This window comes from Tupaia chinensis, unplaced genomic scaffold, assembly GCF_000334495.1.
Source record: "Tupaia chinensis unplaced genomic scaffold, TupChi_1.0 Scaffold000252_1, whole genome shotgun sequence".
Classification (NCBI taxonomy): Eukaryota; Metazoa; Chordata; class Mammalia; order Scandentia; family Tupaiidae; genus Tupaia; species Tupaia belangeri.
Genome location: NW_006159732.1, coordinates 3,950,349 through 3,968,121, shown reverse-complemented (window position 1 = coordinate 3,968,121; position 17,773 = coordinate 3,950,349). Strand labels below are relative to the sequence as shown.

General features: G+C 37.4%; 1 protein-coding gene across 1 annotated transcript in view; it reads right to left on the bottom strand.

The window, feature by feature from the left end:
• CD2AP (CD2 associated protein) overlaps positions 1–17,773 on the bottom strand; it is a 179,328-nt gene that overhangs the window by 70,357 nt on the left and 91,198 nt on the right. The window contains exons 16-18 of the mRNA XM_014588009.2: positions 5,447–5,554; positions 3,789–3,896; positions 493–646 (exon numbers count right to left, since the gene is read on the bottom strand). Of these exons, the coding sequence (XP_014443495.1) occupies positions 493–646; positions 3,789–3,896; positions 5,447–5,554 (370 nt within the window). The remainder of the gene's footprint in view (positions 1–492; positions 647–3,788; positions 3,897–5,446; positions 5,555–17,773) is intronic.

Here is a 17,773-nt window from a genome sequence, read left to right as displayed (position 1 = left end):
TGTGATGCTCTCCCTCTCTGCCAAGTCATTCTCCTAACAAATTTACAGAGTATCAGCTTGTTATAGAGCACTCTGATGAGCCAGTTACCTTGGAGGTTGAATGTTTATGTTTAAATCTATAACCATTAAAAAAAAAAAAAAAAGAACTATTAAAATGCTTGCAGCAGGCACTTCAACATACCATTAAAAAGTATCGTTAATACACAGTTAAGGTAAAATATTAATCATTCAGAACAGACTGTACAATTACTAAGCAAGTCTCATGTTTTAATGTTTAATTCCTACAGATGGTTGCCAGCTTATGTTGGATTATCACTATGATATTGACTGCATTCAATGAAAAATGAAGATTTTATAGGCCAATAACTAGTAACATGAGAATAAGTAGTAAGGTACTGCAGTCTCCTAAAGAAAGCCAAACAAAACTTTTCTTAATATATATAAAATATTCTTCTACTCTAATATAATTAAGCAGAAAAATTATTTACATACTTTTCTTAAGGTTTTTGGTTTGTGGATGTGGCTGAATTCCTCCAACTGGAAGTCCATAGGTGCTTATCCGTTGTACAAGACTTGCTACATTCCCATGCCTTTCCCGTTTGATGGGCAAATTGTCATCCTTAGATTCTGTCTCTCGTTTAATTTCCTATAAAAGGAGAAATACAAAAAGAGTCAAATTAAATTATCTTATTTAAATTCTCAAATGTAAAGTACCAAAACAGCCACAGTGATTAATATGTAAGTCATAATATCAAGTTTTCAACCTTTCACTCTGACCAAACTTATCTAAAGAACAGAAGACAAAACAGTGACTCTTTATGAGTTTGAGTCTTATCAGAACTGAAAATTGAGGTAACAGAAAGAGAGGCTGAAACTCCCCCACACCCCTTCTCTAACACACAAAGAAACTCTGAGCTATACAGATAAACAGTAAGATAAATAATAATTCTCAGTTGTGGGTGGGCAATCTTTTCCTTATTTTTCTTCCCCCTTTTTTGTTTTCTTTTGCTTTGCTTACAAGGGTACTCTGCCCTTGCCAGATGAGAGAGAGAAAAAGAAAGAGAAAGCACTCTGCAATCCCTTCTTCTCCATTCTCCTCTTGGGATTTTGGGAACCTGTGTGTACACATGCACCACAATTTTATCAAGCCACCATCTGGGACTCAACCACACAGCTAGCCATGTGGGATTCAGCTGCCTTAACCACGATACTAACCAGATGGCCCCATCTTTTTTTCTTATGAAGTACCAAATACTAAATGTTTTATGATTTGCAGGCCATTCGATCTCTGTTCCAAAAATCATCTCTGCTTATCACAAGTAACTTCCACATAGTTTTTCACATCTACAAAGAAAACTTCTCATCTCATAGAGTCTTTAAAGACCTCTGCAAGTTGTTGCACTGACCTTGAGAAAATGTGTTCATAATGTGTTTTTGAAACTAGCACTTTTACAGACAATGGAAAGATGATCTACGTTATGCAGGAGAAAAGTCTATTTTGTTAGGGGTACTCTTAATAAAATAAAACCTTTCTATTTTGGCTGATAATTTTAGACTTAAAAAAACTGTGATTTGGGAACCAGTAAGTGGCATGGAGGTTAAGATGCTGGCTCCCACATGGCTGACTTTGTAGTTAAAATCTTGGACCTGGCATATTGAAAATCACTCTGGGCCTATGGACATGCATTCTCTAAAATTTGAAAGGTGAATAAGTAGGGAAGAAGGGATTGTGGGGTGGCCGCTGACCCAGGGGGATAGTGAGATTTCTCACTTTCCCTATCTCTGTGTCTCTGGTGAGCGCATGTGACCTGTACCAAAAACTTTAAAAGAAAAAAAACCTAATTTGTGGGTCAACCAGTGGCATGGTGGTTAAGGCCACTCACTGGTCACCACATGGCAGACTTCATGGTTCAAGTCCTGCACCCAGCAGCTTGAAAAACATGGTGAGTGTATTTGTGTTCATCTCTAAAATCCTGAGAGAATAAAGGAAATACCATCCCTTCAGGAGGTAATTTTTCACTAACTTTTTCTTTCTCCCTCTCCAGGGAACACATGTACTCTAAAGCAAAACTAAACTGTGTTTTGCTCCCTTTTCCTCAGTATAAATGTCTTCTAAAATTAGGCTTAACATGAATAGAGCATTAATAAATTCCCATCCCAGGTACATCAACTAGCTTTGAGCAGTCTAGTTATATTTTAACCAAGACCTTCACACCTTCACTTTTTCTTCTCACTGTGCATGATTCTGTCCAACATACTGGGCCATCAGAAAGGTCATGATGTATTTTTTGGGTTGTTTTTTTTTTTGTTTTTTGTTTTGTTTTGTTTTGTTTTTTTTGCTACAGGATGCATGCGCTCACCAGAAAGAAAGAGAGAGGCAGAGAGACAGAAAGCGAGTACTCACCCCCCTCCAGGGATGGACACGCCACATTCCCTTCTCCTCCATTTTCCTCTCGGGATCTTGGGCACACACGCACGTGTGCCCGGCATGAGTTTAAGCCATCGGGTCCAAGACTTGAACTGCAGTCAACTACATGGGAGTCCCAGCGACATAGCCATTATGCCAAATGCAGGTCCCATGCTTTATGCTTTTTTTGGTTTTTTTTTTTTGAGAGGTTTTCGCTATAGGACGCGTGCGCTCACCAGACAGACAGAGACAGAGAGACAGAAAGCGAGAACTCACCCCCCAGAGGGGATGGTCATGCCACAATCCCTTCTCCTCCATTCTCCTCTAGGGATCTTGGGCACGCACGCACACGCGCCCAGCGTGAGTTTTAAGCCACTAGGTCTGGGACGAGAACCGCAGTCGACTACGTGGGAGTCCAGTGACATAGCCATTATGCTAACTGGTGGTTCCCCCATGTTTTATGTATTTTTAAAATAATTGCCAGGGGCACATGCACACATGGGGGAGGAATAACCCCTCCATGGGGCATGGTCATGCCATAATCTCTTCATTTTTTCACCCTGTCAGAATTCTAGGCACAAGCACACACATGCCTGTAACCAGCACGTTTTTCAAGCTGCCCGGGACCAGTAAATAAACTATTATTAGCCATGTATGATCATGGTTCTCTTACTTGGCTACCAGGACCAGCTCAGTTTTAAATACTTTTTAAATAGTGTTTCCCAAGACTATAAGCTCTATGCAAAGTATCTATTTACTTTTTTTTTTTTTGGTTTTTAACCACTTTCTCACAAGCAACAAAATAAAACTCAAGACGGACTCAAACATGTACTGGACCTCAAATGTGATGCTCTCCCTCTCTGCCAAGTCATTCTCCTAACAAATTTACAGAGTATCAGCTTGTTATAGAGCACTCTGATGAGCCAGTTACCTTGGAGGTTGAATGTTTATGTTTAAATCTATAACCATTAAAAAAAAAAAAAAAAGAACTATTAAAATGCTTGCAGCAGGCACTTCAACATACCATTAAAAAGTATCGTTAATACACAGTTAAGGTAAAATATTAATCATTCAGAACAGACTGTACAATTACTAAGCAAGTCTCATGTTTTAATGTTTAATTCCTACAGATGGTTGCCAGCTTATGTTGGATTATCACTATGATATTGACTGCATTCAATGAAAAATGAAGATTTTATAGGCCAATAACTAGTAACATGAGAATAAGTAGTAAGGTACTGCAGTCTCCTAAAGAAAGCCAAACAAAACTTTTCTTAATATATATAAAATATTCTTCTACTCTAATATAATTAAGCAGAAAAATTATTTACATACTTTTCTTAAGGTTTTTGGTTTGTGGATGTGGCTGAATTCCTCCAACTGGAAGTCCATAGGTGCTTATCCGTTGTACAAGACTTGCTACATTCCCATGCCTTTCCCGTTTGATGGGCAAATTGTCATCCTTAGATTCTGTCTCTCGTTTAATTTCCTATAAAAGGAGAAATACAAAAAGAGTCAAATTAAATTATCTTATTTAAATTCTCAAATGTAAAGTACCAAAACAGCCACAGTGATTAATATGTAAGTCATAATATCAAGTTTTCAACCTTTCACTCTGACCAAACTTATCTAAAGAACAGAAGACAAAACAGTGACTCTTTATGAGTTTGAGTCTTATCAGAACTGAAAATTGAGGTAACAGAAAGAGAGGCTGAAACTCCCCCACACCCCTTCTCTAACACACAAAGAAACTCTGAGCTATACAGATAAACAGTAAGATAAATAATAATTCTCAGTTGTGGGTGGGCAATCTTTTCCTTATTTTTCTTCCCCCTTTTTTGTTTTCTTTTGCTTTGCTTACAAGGGTACTCTGCCCTTGCCAGATGAGAGAGAGAAAAAGAAAGAGAAAGCACTCTGCAATCCCTTCTTCTCCATTCTCCTCTTGGGATTTTGGGAACCTGTGTGTACACATGCACCACAATTTTATCAAGCCACCATCCGCACGCACACGCGCCCAGCGTGAGTTTTAAGCCACTAGGTCTGGGACGAGAACCGCAGTCGACTACGTGGGAGTCCAGTGACATAGCCATTATGCTAACTGGTGGTTCCCCCATGTTTTATGTATTTTTAAAATAATTGCCAGGGGCACATGCACACATGGGGGAGGAATAACCCCTCCATGGGGCATGGTCATGCCATAATCTCTTCATTTTTTCACCCTGTCAGAATTCTAGGCACAAGCACACACATGCCTGTAACCAGCACGTTTTTCAAGCTGCCCGGGACCAGTAAATAAACTATTATTAGCCATGTATGATCATGGTTCTCTTACTTGGCTACCAGGACCAGCTCAGTTTTAAATACTTTTTAAATAGTGTTTCCCAAGACTATAAGCTCTATGCAAAGTATCTATTTACTTTTTTTTTTTTTGGTTTTTAACCACTTTCTCACAAGCAACAAAATAAAACTCAAGACGGACTCAAACATGTACTGGACCTCAAATGTGATGCTCTCCCTCTCTGCCAAGTCATTCTCCTAACAAATTTACAGAGTATCAGCTTGTTATAGAGCACTCTGATGAGCCAGTTACCTTGGAGGTTGAATGTTTATGTTTAAATCTATAACCATTAAAAAAAAAAAAAAAGAACTATTAAAATGCTTGCAGCAGGCACTTCAACATACCATTAAAAAGTATCGTTAATACACAGTTAAGGTAAAATATTAATCATTCAGAACAGACTGTACAATTACTAAGCAAGTCTCATGTTTTAATGTTTAATTCCTACAGATGGTTGCCAGCTTATGTTGGATTATCACTATGATATTGACTGCATTCAATGAAAAATGAAGATTTTATAGGCCAATAACTAGTAACATGAGAATAAGTAGTAAGGTACTGCAGTCTCCTAAAGAAAGCCAAACAAAACTTTTCTTAATATATATAAAATATTCTTCTACTCTAATATAATTAAGCAGAAAAATTATTTACATACTTTTCTTAAGGTTTTTGGTTTGTGGATGTGGCTGAATTCCTCCAACTGGAAGTCCATAGGTGCTTATCCGTTGTACAAGACTTGCTACATTCCCATGCCTTTCCCGTTTGATGGGCAAATTGTCATCCTTAGATTCTGTCTCTCGTTTAATTTCCTATAAAAGGAGAAATACAAAAAGAGTCAAATTAAATTATCTTATTTAAATTCTCAAATGTAAAGTACCAAAACAGCCACAGTGATTAATATGTAAGTCATAATATCAAGTTTTCAACCTTTCACTCTGACCAAACTTATCTAAAGAACAGAAGACAAAACAGTGACTCTTTATGAGTTTGAGTCTTATCAGAACTGAAAATTGAGGTAACAGAAAGAGAGGCTGAAACTCCCCCACACCCCTTCTCTAACACACAAAGAAACTCTGAGCTATACAGATAAACAGTAAGATAAATAATAATTCTCAGTTGTGGGTGGGCAATCTTTTCCTTATTTTTCTTCCCCCTTTTTTGTTTTCTTTTGCTTTGCTTACAAGGGTACTCTGCCCTTGCCAGATGAGAGAGAGAAAAAGAAAGAGAAAGCACTCTGCAATCCCTTCTTCTCCATTCTCCTCTTGGGATTTTGGGAACCTGTGTGTACACATGCACCACAATTTTATCAAGCCACCATCTGGGACTCAACCACACAGCTAGCCATGTGGGATTCAGCTGCCTTAACCACGATACTAACCAGATGGCCCCATCTTTTTTTCTTATGAAGTACCAAATACTAAATGTTTTATGATTTGCAGGCCATTCGATCTCTGTTCCAAAAATCATCTCTGCTATGTGTTAATACAGTCATATACTTGAATAAACTTAGCTAAGATTCAATAAAAAGTTTATTTATGGGACCAGCCAGTGATGTGGTGGTTAAGTTGGCTGGATCCCACATGGCTGACATTGTAGTTTAAGTCCCAAATCCAGAGGCCTTAAAAACATGCTGGATGTGATACATGCATGCCCAAAATCCCGAAAGGAGAGAAGAAAGGATTGCTGCATGGCTATTTAGCCTGAGGAGTAGTTGCTCTTCCTCTCTAGCAAGTACACATGCCCTACAGCAAAACTAAAAAAAAAAAAAAAAAAAAAAAAAAAAAAAAATTTTTTAGCAAAAAAAAAAAAAAAAAAAAAAAAAAAAAGTTATTTATGGACACTAAATTTTAATTTTATTTCAATATTACATGTCTTTCCATTTTTCTCCCTAACCATTTCTAAAATTCTTAGGTAGCATTCTTAGCTCATAAGCCTTACAAAAACAGGTTGGATTGCCCTGCAAGCTGTAGTTTGATAGCCTGTTTTAAGTTATAAGTATAACAAAAGATGTATAAACCATCATGAAAAAAGTATAAACTTTTATGAAAAGATATAAAAGACAAAAAGGAAGTTATACCATGTTCACTGATTGAAAATATCATAAAGGCACCAATTCTCTCTAAAATCAATGTAAAACGTCCAAAAAATATATCAAGGGTTTGGGGCAGCAATTAAATAAGCTAGTTCTAAATTAATACTGAAGAATAAATGACCAAAAATGAGTAGAATATTTCAAGAAAGTAGAACTTTTTTTGTAAAGAATTATTTTATTCAGTTTTATTCATTTGTTCATGTATTTTAATTTGACCAGAGAGAGACACACAGAGAGAAAGAGGAAAGTGAGAAAGCAAGCCACCAGGTGCAGGACTTGAATCATGGTTGGCCATGTGGGAGTGTCCAGCACTTTAACCACCACACCACCTGCTGGTCCCCAAGAAAGCAGAATTTCTTTTTAAGATACAAAGATAAAAAGGAAAATTTTAATGAAACAACAATTAGTGTGGTACGAGTATAAAAACAAAGGCACAGACAAATGAAACGAAATAGCAAAATAGATATAAAAAGATGGAAGCTTAAAATACATGGTGCTTCAAACACTAACGTTCTATATTTGAGAGGTAGGGAACACACCAGAATGCCTACCTCACACATTTGACATTACAATGAATAATTTCTGTTCACTAAAAGTAAATATGAAATTTATTTTAGAAGGCCACTAACCAGAATATAATTTCCCCATACATAATTAACAACTATCATTCCAACCGTATAAAATGATTCTGATTAGATTCTTGGGTAAATAATATAATGTAGTAAAAACTCAAATTATAATTTGTTTCAGAGTTAGAAAGAGACTATGTTCATGTTTTAATATAATATAATCAAATCACCTTAAAAACCAGCCTACAGAGGGGCCAGCAGGTGGTGTGCTGGTTAAGGGCACTGGACTCAACACACGGCCGACCGAAGTTGGAGACCCAGACCTGGCAGTTTCTCTCTCTCTCTCTCTCTCTTTCTTTCTCTATCATATGTTCTCTCTGTCCCTCTGGTCAACATTTTAAAAATAAATAATAAAGTAAAATAATTCTTTAAAAAGAAAAAACTATCTCTGGGATCAGCAGGTGACATGGTGATAAAGGTGCTGAATTCCCACACAGCCAATCATGGTTTGAGTCCAAGACCTGAGAACTTGAAAAATATGCTGAGCAGGTGTGCATGCATGCCCCAAATCTCAAGAGAACAGAGAGGAGATGCATCATGGCCATACCCTTGGGGAATGATTTCTCACTTTCTCCCTCTGTCTCTCTCCAGTGAACATATTCATCCTATGGCAAAAATCTTTAATAAAAAAAATTAAATTAAAAAAATTTGCTAGAGATCAAAACACACATGGAAAGAGAAAAAGGCAGACCAGATTCTACTAGGTTGTCAGAAAAGTCATGACACATTTTGCATAGGAAAAACACATCATGACTTTCCTGACAATCCAATATATATATCCCTGAGTAAGAACTGCCATTATTTCCCACAATAAAAAAGTAGAGAAAAACTATGCCTTATTTTACCAGAGGAGTTTAAGGCTGGTGCTCACTGTAGAAAAGAAGGAATTTTACATAGCCCTCTCACATCTGCCCCTTTCAGACAAGAGAAAAAGAGCTGTAATTTGAAATGTTTACAGCAGTACAAAATAGGTACTAGACCAGCCCATGGCCCGCTGGTTGAAGGCACAGATCCCAGATGGTCAATAGTAAGTTCTCAACCCAGTACCAAAGACTTGAAAAACATGACAGATATGCGTGCATGCATGCCCCAAATTCCAAAAAGACGGAGAAATGGGAAAGGATTGTGACACAGTCACTAGGTGCTTTTTCTCATTCTGTCTCTCTTGACATGTGCTCTTTGGCAAAATGTATTTAAAAAAAAAAAAAAAAAGGTACTACAACAAACCTGGGCATGCCTTCCATCTTATCTCCTTATTAGTTTATTTGTGCAACAAACCTTATACTATGCAAAAAAAAAAAAAAAACCACCTATATTACTACTAAAAGCTATAGATATGCATCAATTTATACAGGTATACATATTAGTTCCCTTTTACCCTCTTCCATCATTTTGTTACATGAAGTCAACCACAGTATAAAAGTGGGCAAGTACAATAAAATAGATTTTTAAATTTGCTATAAGGCACATGCACTCAGTGAAAGAATGAGAGAGGGAAAATGAAAAAGCACCCCCTCCCCTGGGAAATAGATATGCTGTAATCCCTTCCCTTCCATTCCCCTCTCCAGAAATTAGGTGTAGGCATACATGCATATACACCCAGAATGTTTCTTAAGCTGCTGGTCCAGGATTTAAAACACTCAGTTGCCAATCTGGAATCCCACTTGCCTTAACCACCATCCCACTGGCTGGCCCCCACCCAGGGTTTTGTTTTTGCTTTTGTTTTTAAATATTTATACCATGTGCTATACATAGAAAGCACCAGATGCCTAAAGTAAGTAGTACATCTAATATAAAATGCTAATACAAAACAGGGTTAACTCCTCTACTGAGAAAGAATAAATGAGAGTTACCAAGACACAGGGAAAAGAATAGGAAGAGTGTCCAAATAGGAAACAAACTGTGTAGGAGTAGACCAGAGGCAATGGAGGGCTCAGGGCTGCTGAGAATCCATATTAACACTGTAGTTTTTATTTTCTACCAACATCACTTCCTTTCCTGCCTTCAAAAATTACTCCAGGAGACCCAGTTTAAAAAAAAAAAAGAATCACCAGGGCAGTAGGCAGCATGAAGGTTAAGGTGGCTGGAGCTCACATGACCAACCTGCATAGCTCAAGTCCCAGGCCCTGCAGCTTGAAAACACACCAGACACATGTGAGTGCATGCCCAAAATCCCAAGAGGAAAATATAGGAGGAACTGCATTGTGGCTATCCTCTCTGGGGGAAGATTTTTCACTTTCTCTTTTTCTCTCTCTCTCTGTCTCAGGTGGACACACATGCCCTATAGCAAACATTAAAAAAATAAAAAGTTTTCACTTTCAAAACAACCACATATAGACAAAGTAAACTGAAAAATTCTCTCCAAATAAGGAGTTACAATACGTAGTATCAATATGAAACTGGCCAAGAAATAAATATAACATGGATGATCTCTGTACAGTTAAGAATGTACTTATTGAGGGACCAGCAGTTGGCGTAATCGCTATGTCGCTGGACTCCAGACGTAGTCTATCGTGGTCCTGGACCTGGTGGCTTAAACTCACGCCGGGCATGTGTGCGTGAGTTCCCGCCCAAGATCCCAAGAAGAGAATGAAGAAGGGACTGCAACGTGGCCATCCTCCCTGGAGGGTGATTTCTTGCTTTCTGTCTCTCTGTCTCTCTTTCTGGCGAACCCACGCATCCTACAAAAGAATGTATTTGTTGACTGGTTTAGTCTCATAGACAAGGAGTAGTAAGTAGTCTAATAGAGGAGGATGAAAAATATAAGCAGATTAATAGTGAGCTAAAATGTTAGTGAAGACATAACTGTTCTTCATCTTATCAGGTAATTAAAGATACTAACATACTAACCAAAATAACAGAAAACTAAAAAAATAACAAAATTGACAAACCACTCTTTAGAGTATAATTTGGTTATTTGAGCAAGGCCAGTGAAATACCATGGTATGAAAAGAGAAGGCAATTAACATGTATTTCATAGAACCAAAGGTCACAAAGAATAATAAAAACCAGGTGAAATGGCAAGAAATTTCTTTTTATTTCTCAAATGAAAGAGACACCTTGTCATCAAATTCCTAAAAAAAAAAAACAATTATACTAAGCTAATCAAAATCTAAGTAATATTCCTAATTATTTTTAATTTAACATTCAGGATTTCCCCCAGTGTTCCAGAATATTGTACCTCCAACCTTACTGAAGCATAATCAAAAGATATAAAATAAAAAGGGAAATTACTGAATATAATAAACAAGAATATTTATCTGACATATAATCTGAGTCCACATTTTAGAAATTAGTCTAGAAATGAATGACCCTAGGTTTATAACCCAACAATATGGTATACCCTAGTCCTAAAATTTTGCTTTGCTTTTTGGAATGTGAATGATAATACAGAAGGAATCATCCAGGAGAAATTTGCTTTGCCTTTCTACTATGAATAAATTAAAACGGATATACACATTCACATACACACACACAACTTTAATCAAAGTAAAATGACCAACAGGGAAAAACTTCCTTAATATAAAAATCAATATATAGTTTCTGAATGTCAATTCAGCAAAATCAGCAAGAAAAACAATGGCTGGACTACTCTGAAATTTTCTAAACTTCTCACTCTAAATACGCATTTTGCTACATAGCTGCTATCTCCCCACTTTGGACAAGGGGACTCCCTATTAAACTGCTCCTTCCCCATTTGGAAAAAGCAAAAGGAAGAAAACAGGGAAGAAAAGTTATATAAATTTTATTGTCAATAACATCCTACTCCTTTCCTTTTTCTATCCCAAGAATGTTAATAACAGCCTAAGTGAAATATAGTGGGAAAAACACTAAGAACTCTTCTATTACCCACAGAACTCTTCTCTTACCCATATTCTTTCACATATACTATACTGATTGAAATGGACAAAAAATAATTTGTAATTTTACAGATGGTGTAGTGGTTACGTAGCTGGAATCCCACGTGGTTGACCATGTTTTGAGTCCAGGACTCAGTGGCTTGAGTATCATGCCAGGCACGTGTGTACATGCCCAAGATCCCAGGAGGTGAATGGAGAAGGGATTGCAACATGGCCATCTGCCCTAAGAAATGATTTCTCACTTTCCCTCTCACTGACTGTCTCTGTCTGTATCTCTCTCTCTCTGGCAAGTGCACATGCCCTAAGGAAAAAACTCTTTAAAAAAAAATGCTATTTGCACTTACATCCCCTAGGATGAGAAAGAGTTTTTAATAAGAACTTCAGAGAATAGGGCTAGTGTGCCTGAGTTCTTCTGACTGAAACACATCATCAAATCTACATAGGAAATCTCTCAAAACTGCTAAACTCCTTGAGGCCACAGATGACAGAGACAAGCAGGTGATTAGCGCTGGTGTAAAAAGCAAGAGCAGGAGCTATTCCAGAAGCCTAGCCTCTGGCACTCAATCTCTCCTGAGACCTGGTTTAAACCATTTCTACCGTAGTAACCAATCTGAAATACTTTAGCAGAAACAAAAGTTAACTTCTTAAGAACAAAGAATTAGAAGAAGTTCCACCGAAGTGTTAATTATATGACTTAGATTTAATATGTCTTGCATTCTTTCTTATTTTAGGTTGTTTTGTTTTTGTTTTTAATTTCTTCTGGTAAATGAGAAAGAGGGAAGTACCCCAACAGGGTCCTAGCACTGTGATCTACCCCCAGTTTCACCCAGTCTATATTATGGGAACATGTGCGCCCACACATTCATGGAGGTCTTCAGATTAGAAATGGGACTCTTCCCATGAAGGTCAGTCTTGTAGAGCACTGAGTTATCACTATGCCATTGTCCAGCCCCCTTAAATTTCTAGTTATAGTGTGAAAAGTAAGAAAATGGTGGAACAGGATACAAATCATTCAGGTTAAATTTTCTATAGAGAGCTGACCCTATATCCCAGTGGTCATGAGCCAGATCCCACCTGACCATCTGAAGATTTAATCTTGGCCCTAGTGGCTTAGAAAACATGCCAGGCACAGTGGCATGCATGTCAAAACCCCTGATGGGACAGAGAAATGGTATTACGGAGTGATTGTGCTCCTACGAGAGATGCTTTCTCCCCCCTTCTCCCTCCTTCTCTGTCTCTAGTGAGCATATGTGCCCTCTGGCAATTAAAAAAAAAGATTTTTCTAAAGAAAACAGTCTTCAAATCTTTCGATCAAATTGTTAAACATGGAAGGAGGTTGGGCAAGGGTTATAAGGAAAGAAATGTACTTTTCACAATAGATAGATCTATATTGCTGGAATTACTTTTCGTCCTGTATTATTTCTTTCCTTTTTCTTTTTCTTTTTCTTTTTCTTTTTTTTGAGAGGTTTTTGCTTACAGGATGCATGCGCTCACCAGAAAGACAAAGAGAGACAGAGAGATAGAAAGCAGAGAGACAGAGAGATAGAAAGCGAGAAATCACCCCCCAGGGGGTAGCTTAACTGCAATCCCTTCTCTTCCATTCTCCTCTCGGGATCTTGGGCACGCAGGCACACGCGCCTGGCTTGAGTTTAAGCCACCAGGTCTGGGACTTAACTGTGGTCGACCACATGGGAGTTCAGCGACAGAGCCATTACACTAAATGCTGGTCTCTGGCCTGTATTATTTCTGTGATTTTTTTTTTTAAAGTAAAAAATGGTGGGCCCATAAATAACAGTGCAATAATATATATAATAATACTACAATAATAATAAAAAAATATAGAGAGCATTGGGAAAAGACGTGTGTGTTGTATGAGTACACATTCCCAAATATAAACCCTCACACATCTATTTTAGTGTTCCCTATATAAACTACTTATCTAATTCACTGAATAGGTTCAAATGGGATTAAGAATTTTAAAATAACCCAAGTCACAAAACGAATTCTTTTCTTTCCTTTTTTGGGGGTGAGAGGGGGAGCCAGAAGTTACATGTACTCACCAGAGAGAAAAAGAGGAAAAGAGAGAAAGAGTAAAAGTGAAGAAGCACTCTTCATGGTTTATCCAAAAGAACTAAGTTTTCATAAAGTACTTTTTTAAAAGGTCATATAAAACCAAATTATTAGTTCCTTTATTCAAATAATATTTCTTATGGAAATAGTGAAATAGCAACAGATTCATGAAGTAAACTAGCGTATTTCTAAAAAAAAAAAATGATATTTTTATAAGAAAAATTAACAAGACATTTCCAAAGTACCCATGTATATCAGATCATTTCTCCTATATTGCTACTTGTTTTTTTTTTTAAAGTAATTTTTCTTTTTCATTCCCACAGGGCACTGAGAGAATGAGAGAGAAAAGGAATCCTCCAATGGAGCATGGTCACACCTCAAACCCATTTCCTCCATTTCTCACATTCATCAGTGTTTTGGGCACACAAGCGCAGTCTATTTTCCAAGCCACCCAGACTGGGATGCAATCCGCAGTGGGCCACGTGAGATCTAGCTCCCAATGCAGAATGTTTAATTACTGTGCGACAGGTCAGTCCCTAAAAGTAATTCTTTAAAAAGAGTTTAAATAAGTTTGGGACCAGCAGTTAGGGTAATGGCTATGTTGCTGGACTCCCATGTAGTCTACCGCAGTTCACGTCCCGGACCCGGTGGCTAAAACTCACGCCAGGCACGTGTGCGTGAGTGCATGCCCAAGATCCCTAAAGGAGAATGGAGGAGTGGGTATTGCGGTGTGGCCATCCCCACTGGGAGTGATTTCTCACTTTCTGTCTCTCTATCTCTCTTTCTGGCGAGCGCACGTGCCCTATAGCAAAAACCTCCCCCCCCCATAGAAAAGAGTTTAAATAAGTTTAAAGATTTAATAACTGTTTAAGTAATTAATGGAATTTAGAAATGAACATTTTTAAATACAAGGTAAGTTTTCAATCTAATAACAAAAACTAGAACAGGGACCAGCAGGTGATATAATGATTTCGTCACTGGACTCCCACGTAATCAATCACAGTTTGAGTCCCAGGTCCAATAAAACTCACACTGGGAGTGTGTACGTGTAAGCCCAAGATCCTGAGAAGAGAACTAAGAAGGGTCTGCGACATGGCCATCCCCTGGGAAGTGATTTCTCGCTTTCTATCAGTCTCTCCAGTGAACACACGCATCCTATAGCAAAACTCTCTCAGAAAAAAGAAAAAAAAAAGATAAAAAAGTAAAACAAATTATGTAAATCTGTTTCCTAAGAAAAAAATAAAATTTAGGTTGTAAAAACCTAGAAACTTAGGTTAGAATCAAGAAAATTCATCCAAATGACTTTTATTCACTTTCAACTTCCTAAAATATTTAACTCTGAAAAATTTCAGTTTCCTCCTTTCTTATATTTCAAAAAGTCTAAAACTTTTTTAAGGTGAGGGAAAATTTTCAAATGGCTCAAAATTTCACCTTAAATTTAAAAATATAAGTTAACAGCAATTCACTTACCAGCACTTAAAAACATATTCTGTGAACATATTCACTTATTCACAAATTAAATTCCCATCTACTAATATTGTCCTGCTAATATTCTTTAAGTACAACTAATAAAAATGTTAATTTTCTCTTTTGATATCCTATATCACTAATATTTCTTTGCCTTTTCCATGACTCCTTGAGCTTCAATGCTTATAAAATTAACTACTGAATGAACCTTAAGAAGTAGTACTCCTTCCCAACCCCACCAGGTGATCTTACTATGTACCTTTTTTACATAAAATTCATCAGTAAACAGAGTCCACCAACCTTAATTAAGTATCTACAACTTGTCAACTCTGTTTTATTGTCTTAAACCTCATATGTTATCTTAATCTGCTGAAGTTGTAACTTCAAAGGAAATAAAGATATCAAGTATGTTTATTATCTTTTTACTGAATGCTAATGTACTCTTGAATTAACAGTACTTAATACATTTTTCTGAACACTGGCATTATAACAGCTAAAGAGAGACAGTTACTAAACGTTCTAAAAGAAAAAAAAAAAAAAGTCTTATAATTTTGAGTGGATAAGCCTTACTTAAGAATAAGAGCAAGATAAGCAACTGTTAAAGGTGAGCATTAGGGACCAGGAGTTGGCGTAATGGCTATGTCACTGGACTCCCACCTAGTCAACCGCGGTTCAAGTCCCGGACCTGGTGGCTTAAATTCACACCAGGCGTGCATGCGCACGCATGTGTGTGTGCATGCCCAAGATCCCGAGAGGAGAATGGAGGAGAAGGAATTGCTGCATGGTCATCCCCCTGGGGGGTGATTTCTCACTGTCTCTCTTTCTGGCGAGTACACACACCCTTTCTGGTGAGTACATACACCCTATGGCAAAAACTTCCCCCCAAAAATTTAAAACCGTAAGCATTACAATATCTCATTAAAATGCATTGGGACGGCCTCATAGCCTAGTGGTTAAAGGAACCAGATTCCACATGGCCAACCAGTTTGAATCCCAGCTGCCAGGGCTTGAAAAATACACTGGGCACATGTGTAAATCCCATTAGGATGTAGAAATGGAGAGGAGACTATGATATGGCCAAACCACACTAAGGAATACTTTTTCCCTCTCCCTCTCTCTGTGTCTCTGTCTCTCTCTCTGTCAAGCCAGATGCACTCTGGCAACTAAGACAAAAAAAAAAAAAGGCATCACTATCTAGATTTCCATGAAGAAATGAGATTATACACTTTTTCTCTATTCCTCCCACTAAATACACTTAAAACTATGTATATTATACATTAAAGAAGAAATAAATAAAAAATTTCTGAAAGTCAGAGAAAAGCTAGACCAGCCAGGAAGACCAGGTGCCTCAGAGGTAAAGAACTACATGGCAGTAAGTTCATTTGGTTTTCTTTTTGCCTATATCCCAGGCTAGGTACCAGAGATGCTGGCAAGCTGGAAATTTTAATGTAAACAGAGAATAAATGCTCCAAGGATCAGGAACACAAGCAGCCTAGTAAGATAGAAAGCTCTTAGACAGTAACCACTCTACTGAGTTATATGCCACAGTGGTGAACAGGCTGTGGCTCCATCCCTATCCATTTTACCAATGGCCAAGTACAGGACCGAGACTTCCATACCCACCACATTCCCATATTCCTGTTAGTGTCAGAGAAAGCCAAGTGGGTAACTAGGACTTTCCTCTACACCAAGTAAGAAAAAAACACACTTCTTTCTCCCCCTCACTGAGGAGGGGAGGCACATGGGGAGCACTTACCCCTCTAGCCAGGGTGTATCAGTAGCCCAGACAGATGCTCAGTGGAGAGCCCACCCAGGAGAAAATAGCAGCTCCTCCTCCAAACTGTCAACTGTCAAGTGGGGCTCTGGACTTTCAGGCAGCTCATTTTACCTTTTTAAGCCACCAGGTCTGGAACTCAAACCATAGTTGACTACATGGGAGTTCAGCAACATAGCCATTATGCTAAGTGCTGGTCCCTAATTTTACCTTTTTAAGCACAGGTTCCCTCTTTGGGAAAATAAAATTCATATTGATTTAAGGGCTTTAACTAATAATCTGATTTTTAAAAACATTTTTACCACTAATCCTTCTACCAAGACTTGAATACAAGCCCTCAGCTATTAAAGCTTATTTATTTCTTCCATAGAGAAAAAGACATCCCACCACTGTATAAAGTTAATTTAAAAAAAAATACTTTTATTTCTTGATGATATGATCTACCCCAGCACTCAGTCAACCCGGGATCATAGGCATGTACCCAGCGTACTCAGGGAAAGCCTCCACACTTGGTCAGCTTCACAGATCATTACACTTTATTTCTGTGCTACTAGTCTGGCCCTGAAAGCTTTCAGCTTTTAATAAGGAATGCCCACAGATCCTTGCTTTCTCCCCTTTCTCAGAAATTTAAGTGATTTTTCCCATAGTCAATTTAGCTCTCATCTTCAAGGAACTAATCTTTTCCAATAAAAAAAGACCAAAAAAAAAAGAAAATTACCACCATTTCATTTTTCTAAATATAATACTTTAGTTCCACAGACAGGACACATCAAAATCAGTTTTGCCCAAAGCAGTTAAGAATTTATAAAAATCCTAACACACACAAAAGAACTTCTCTATTATCTAGTTTCTGATGCAGTTGTCACACTTTTAAACATACTTATCTATTCTACCACTAAGACTGATTTGGTCTAGGTAACAGACTAATCAAACTAGGTGCGTATTCCACATTTTCTTATTTTAATTATTTTCTTCTTTATTTTTTTCCTTCTTTGAAAAATAGTTTCTTTTAAAGGCAATTAGAAAAATTCTATAGTATTCCCTACTTTATTACTAGCATTTGATTTAATAGTACCTGGCATATTCCATGCATTCAAAAAAACTTGTTCACTAAATTAATAATTTAGTTGATTTTT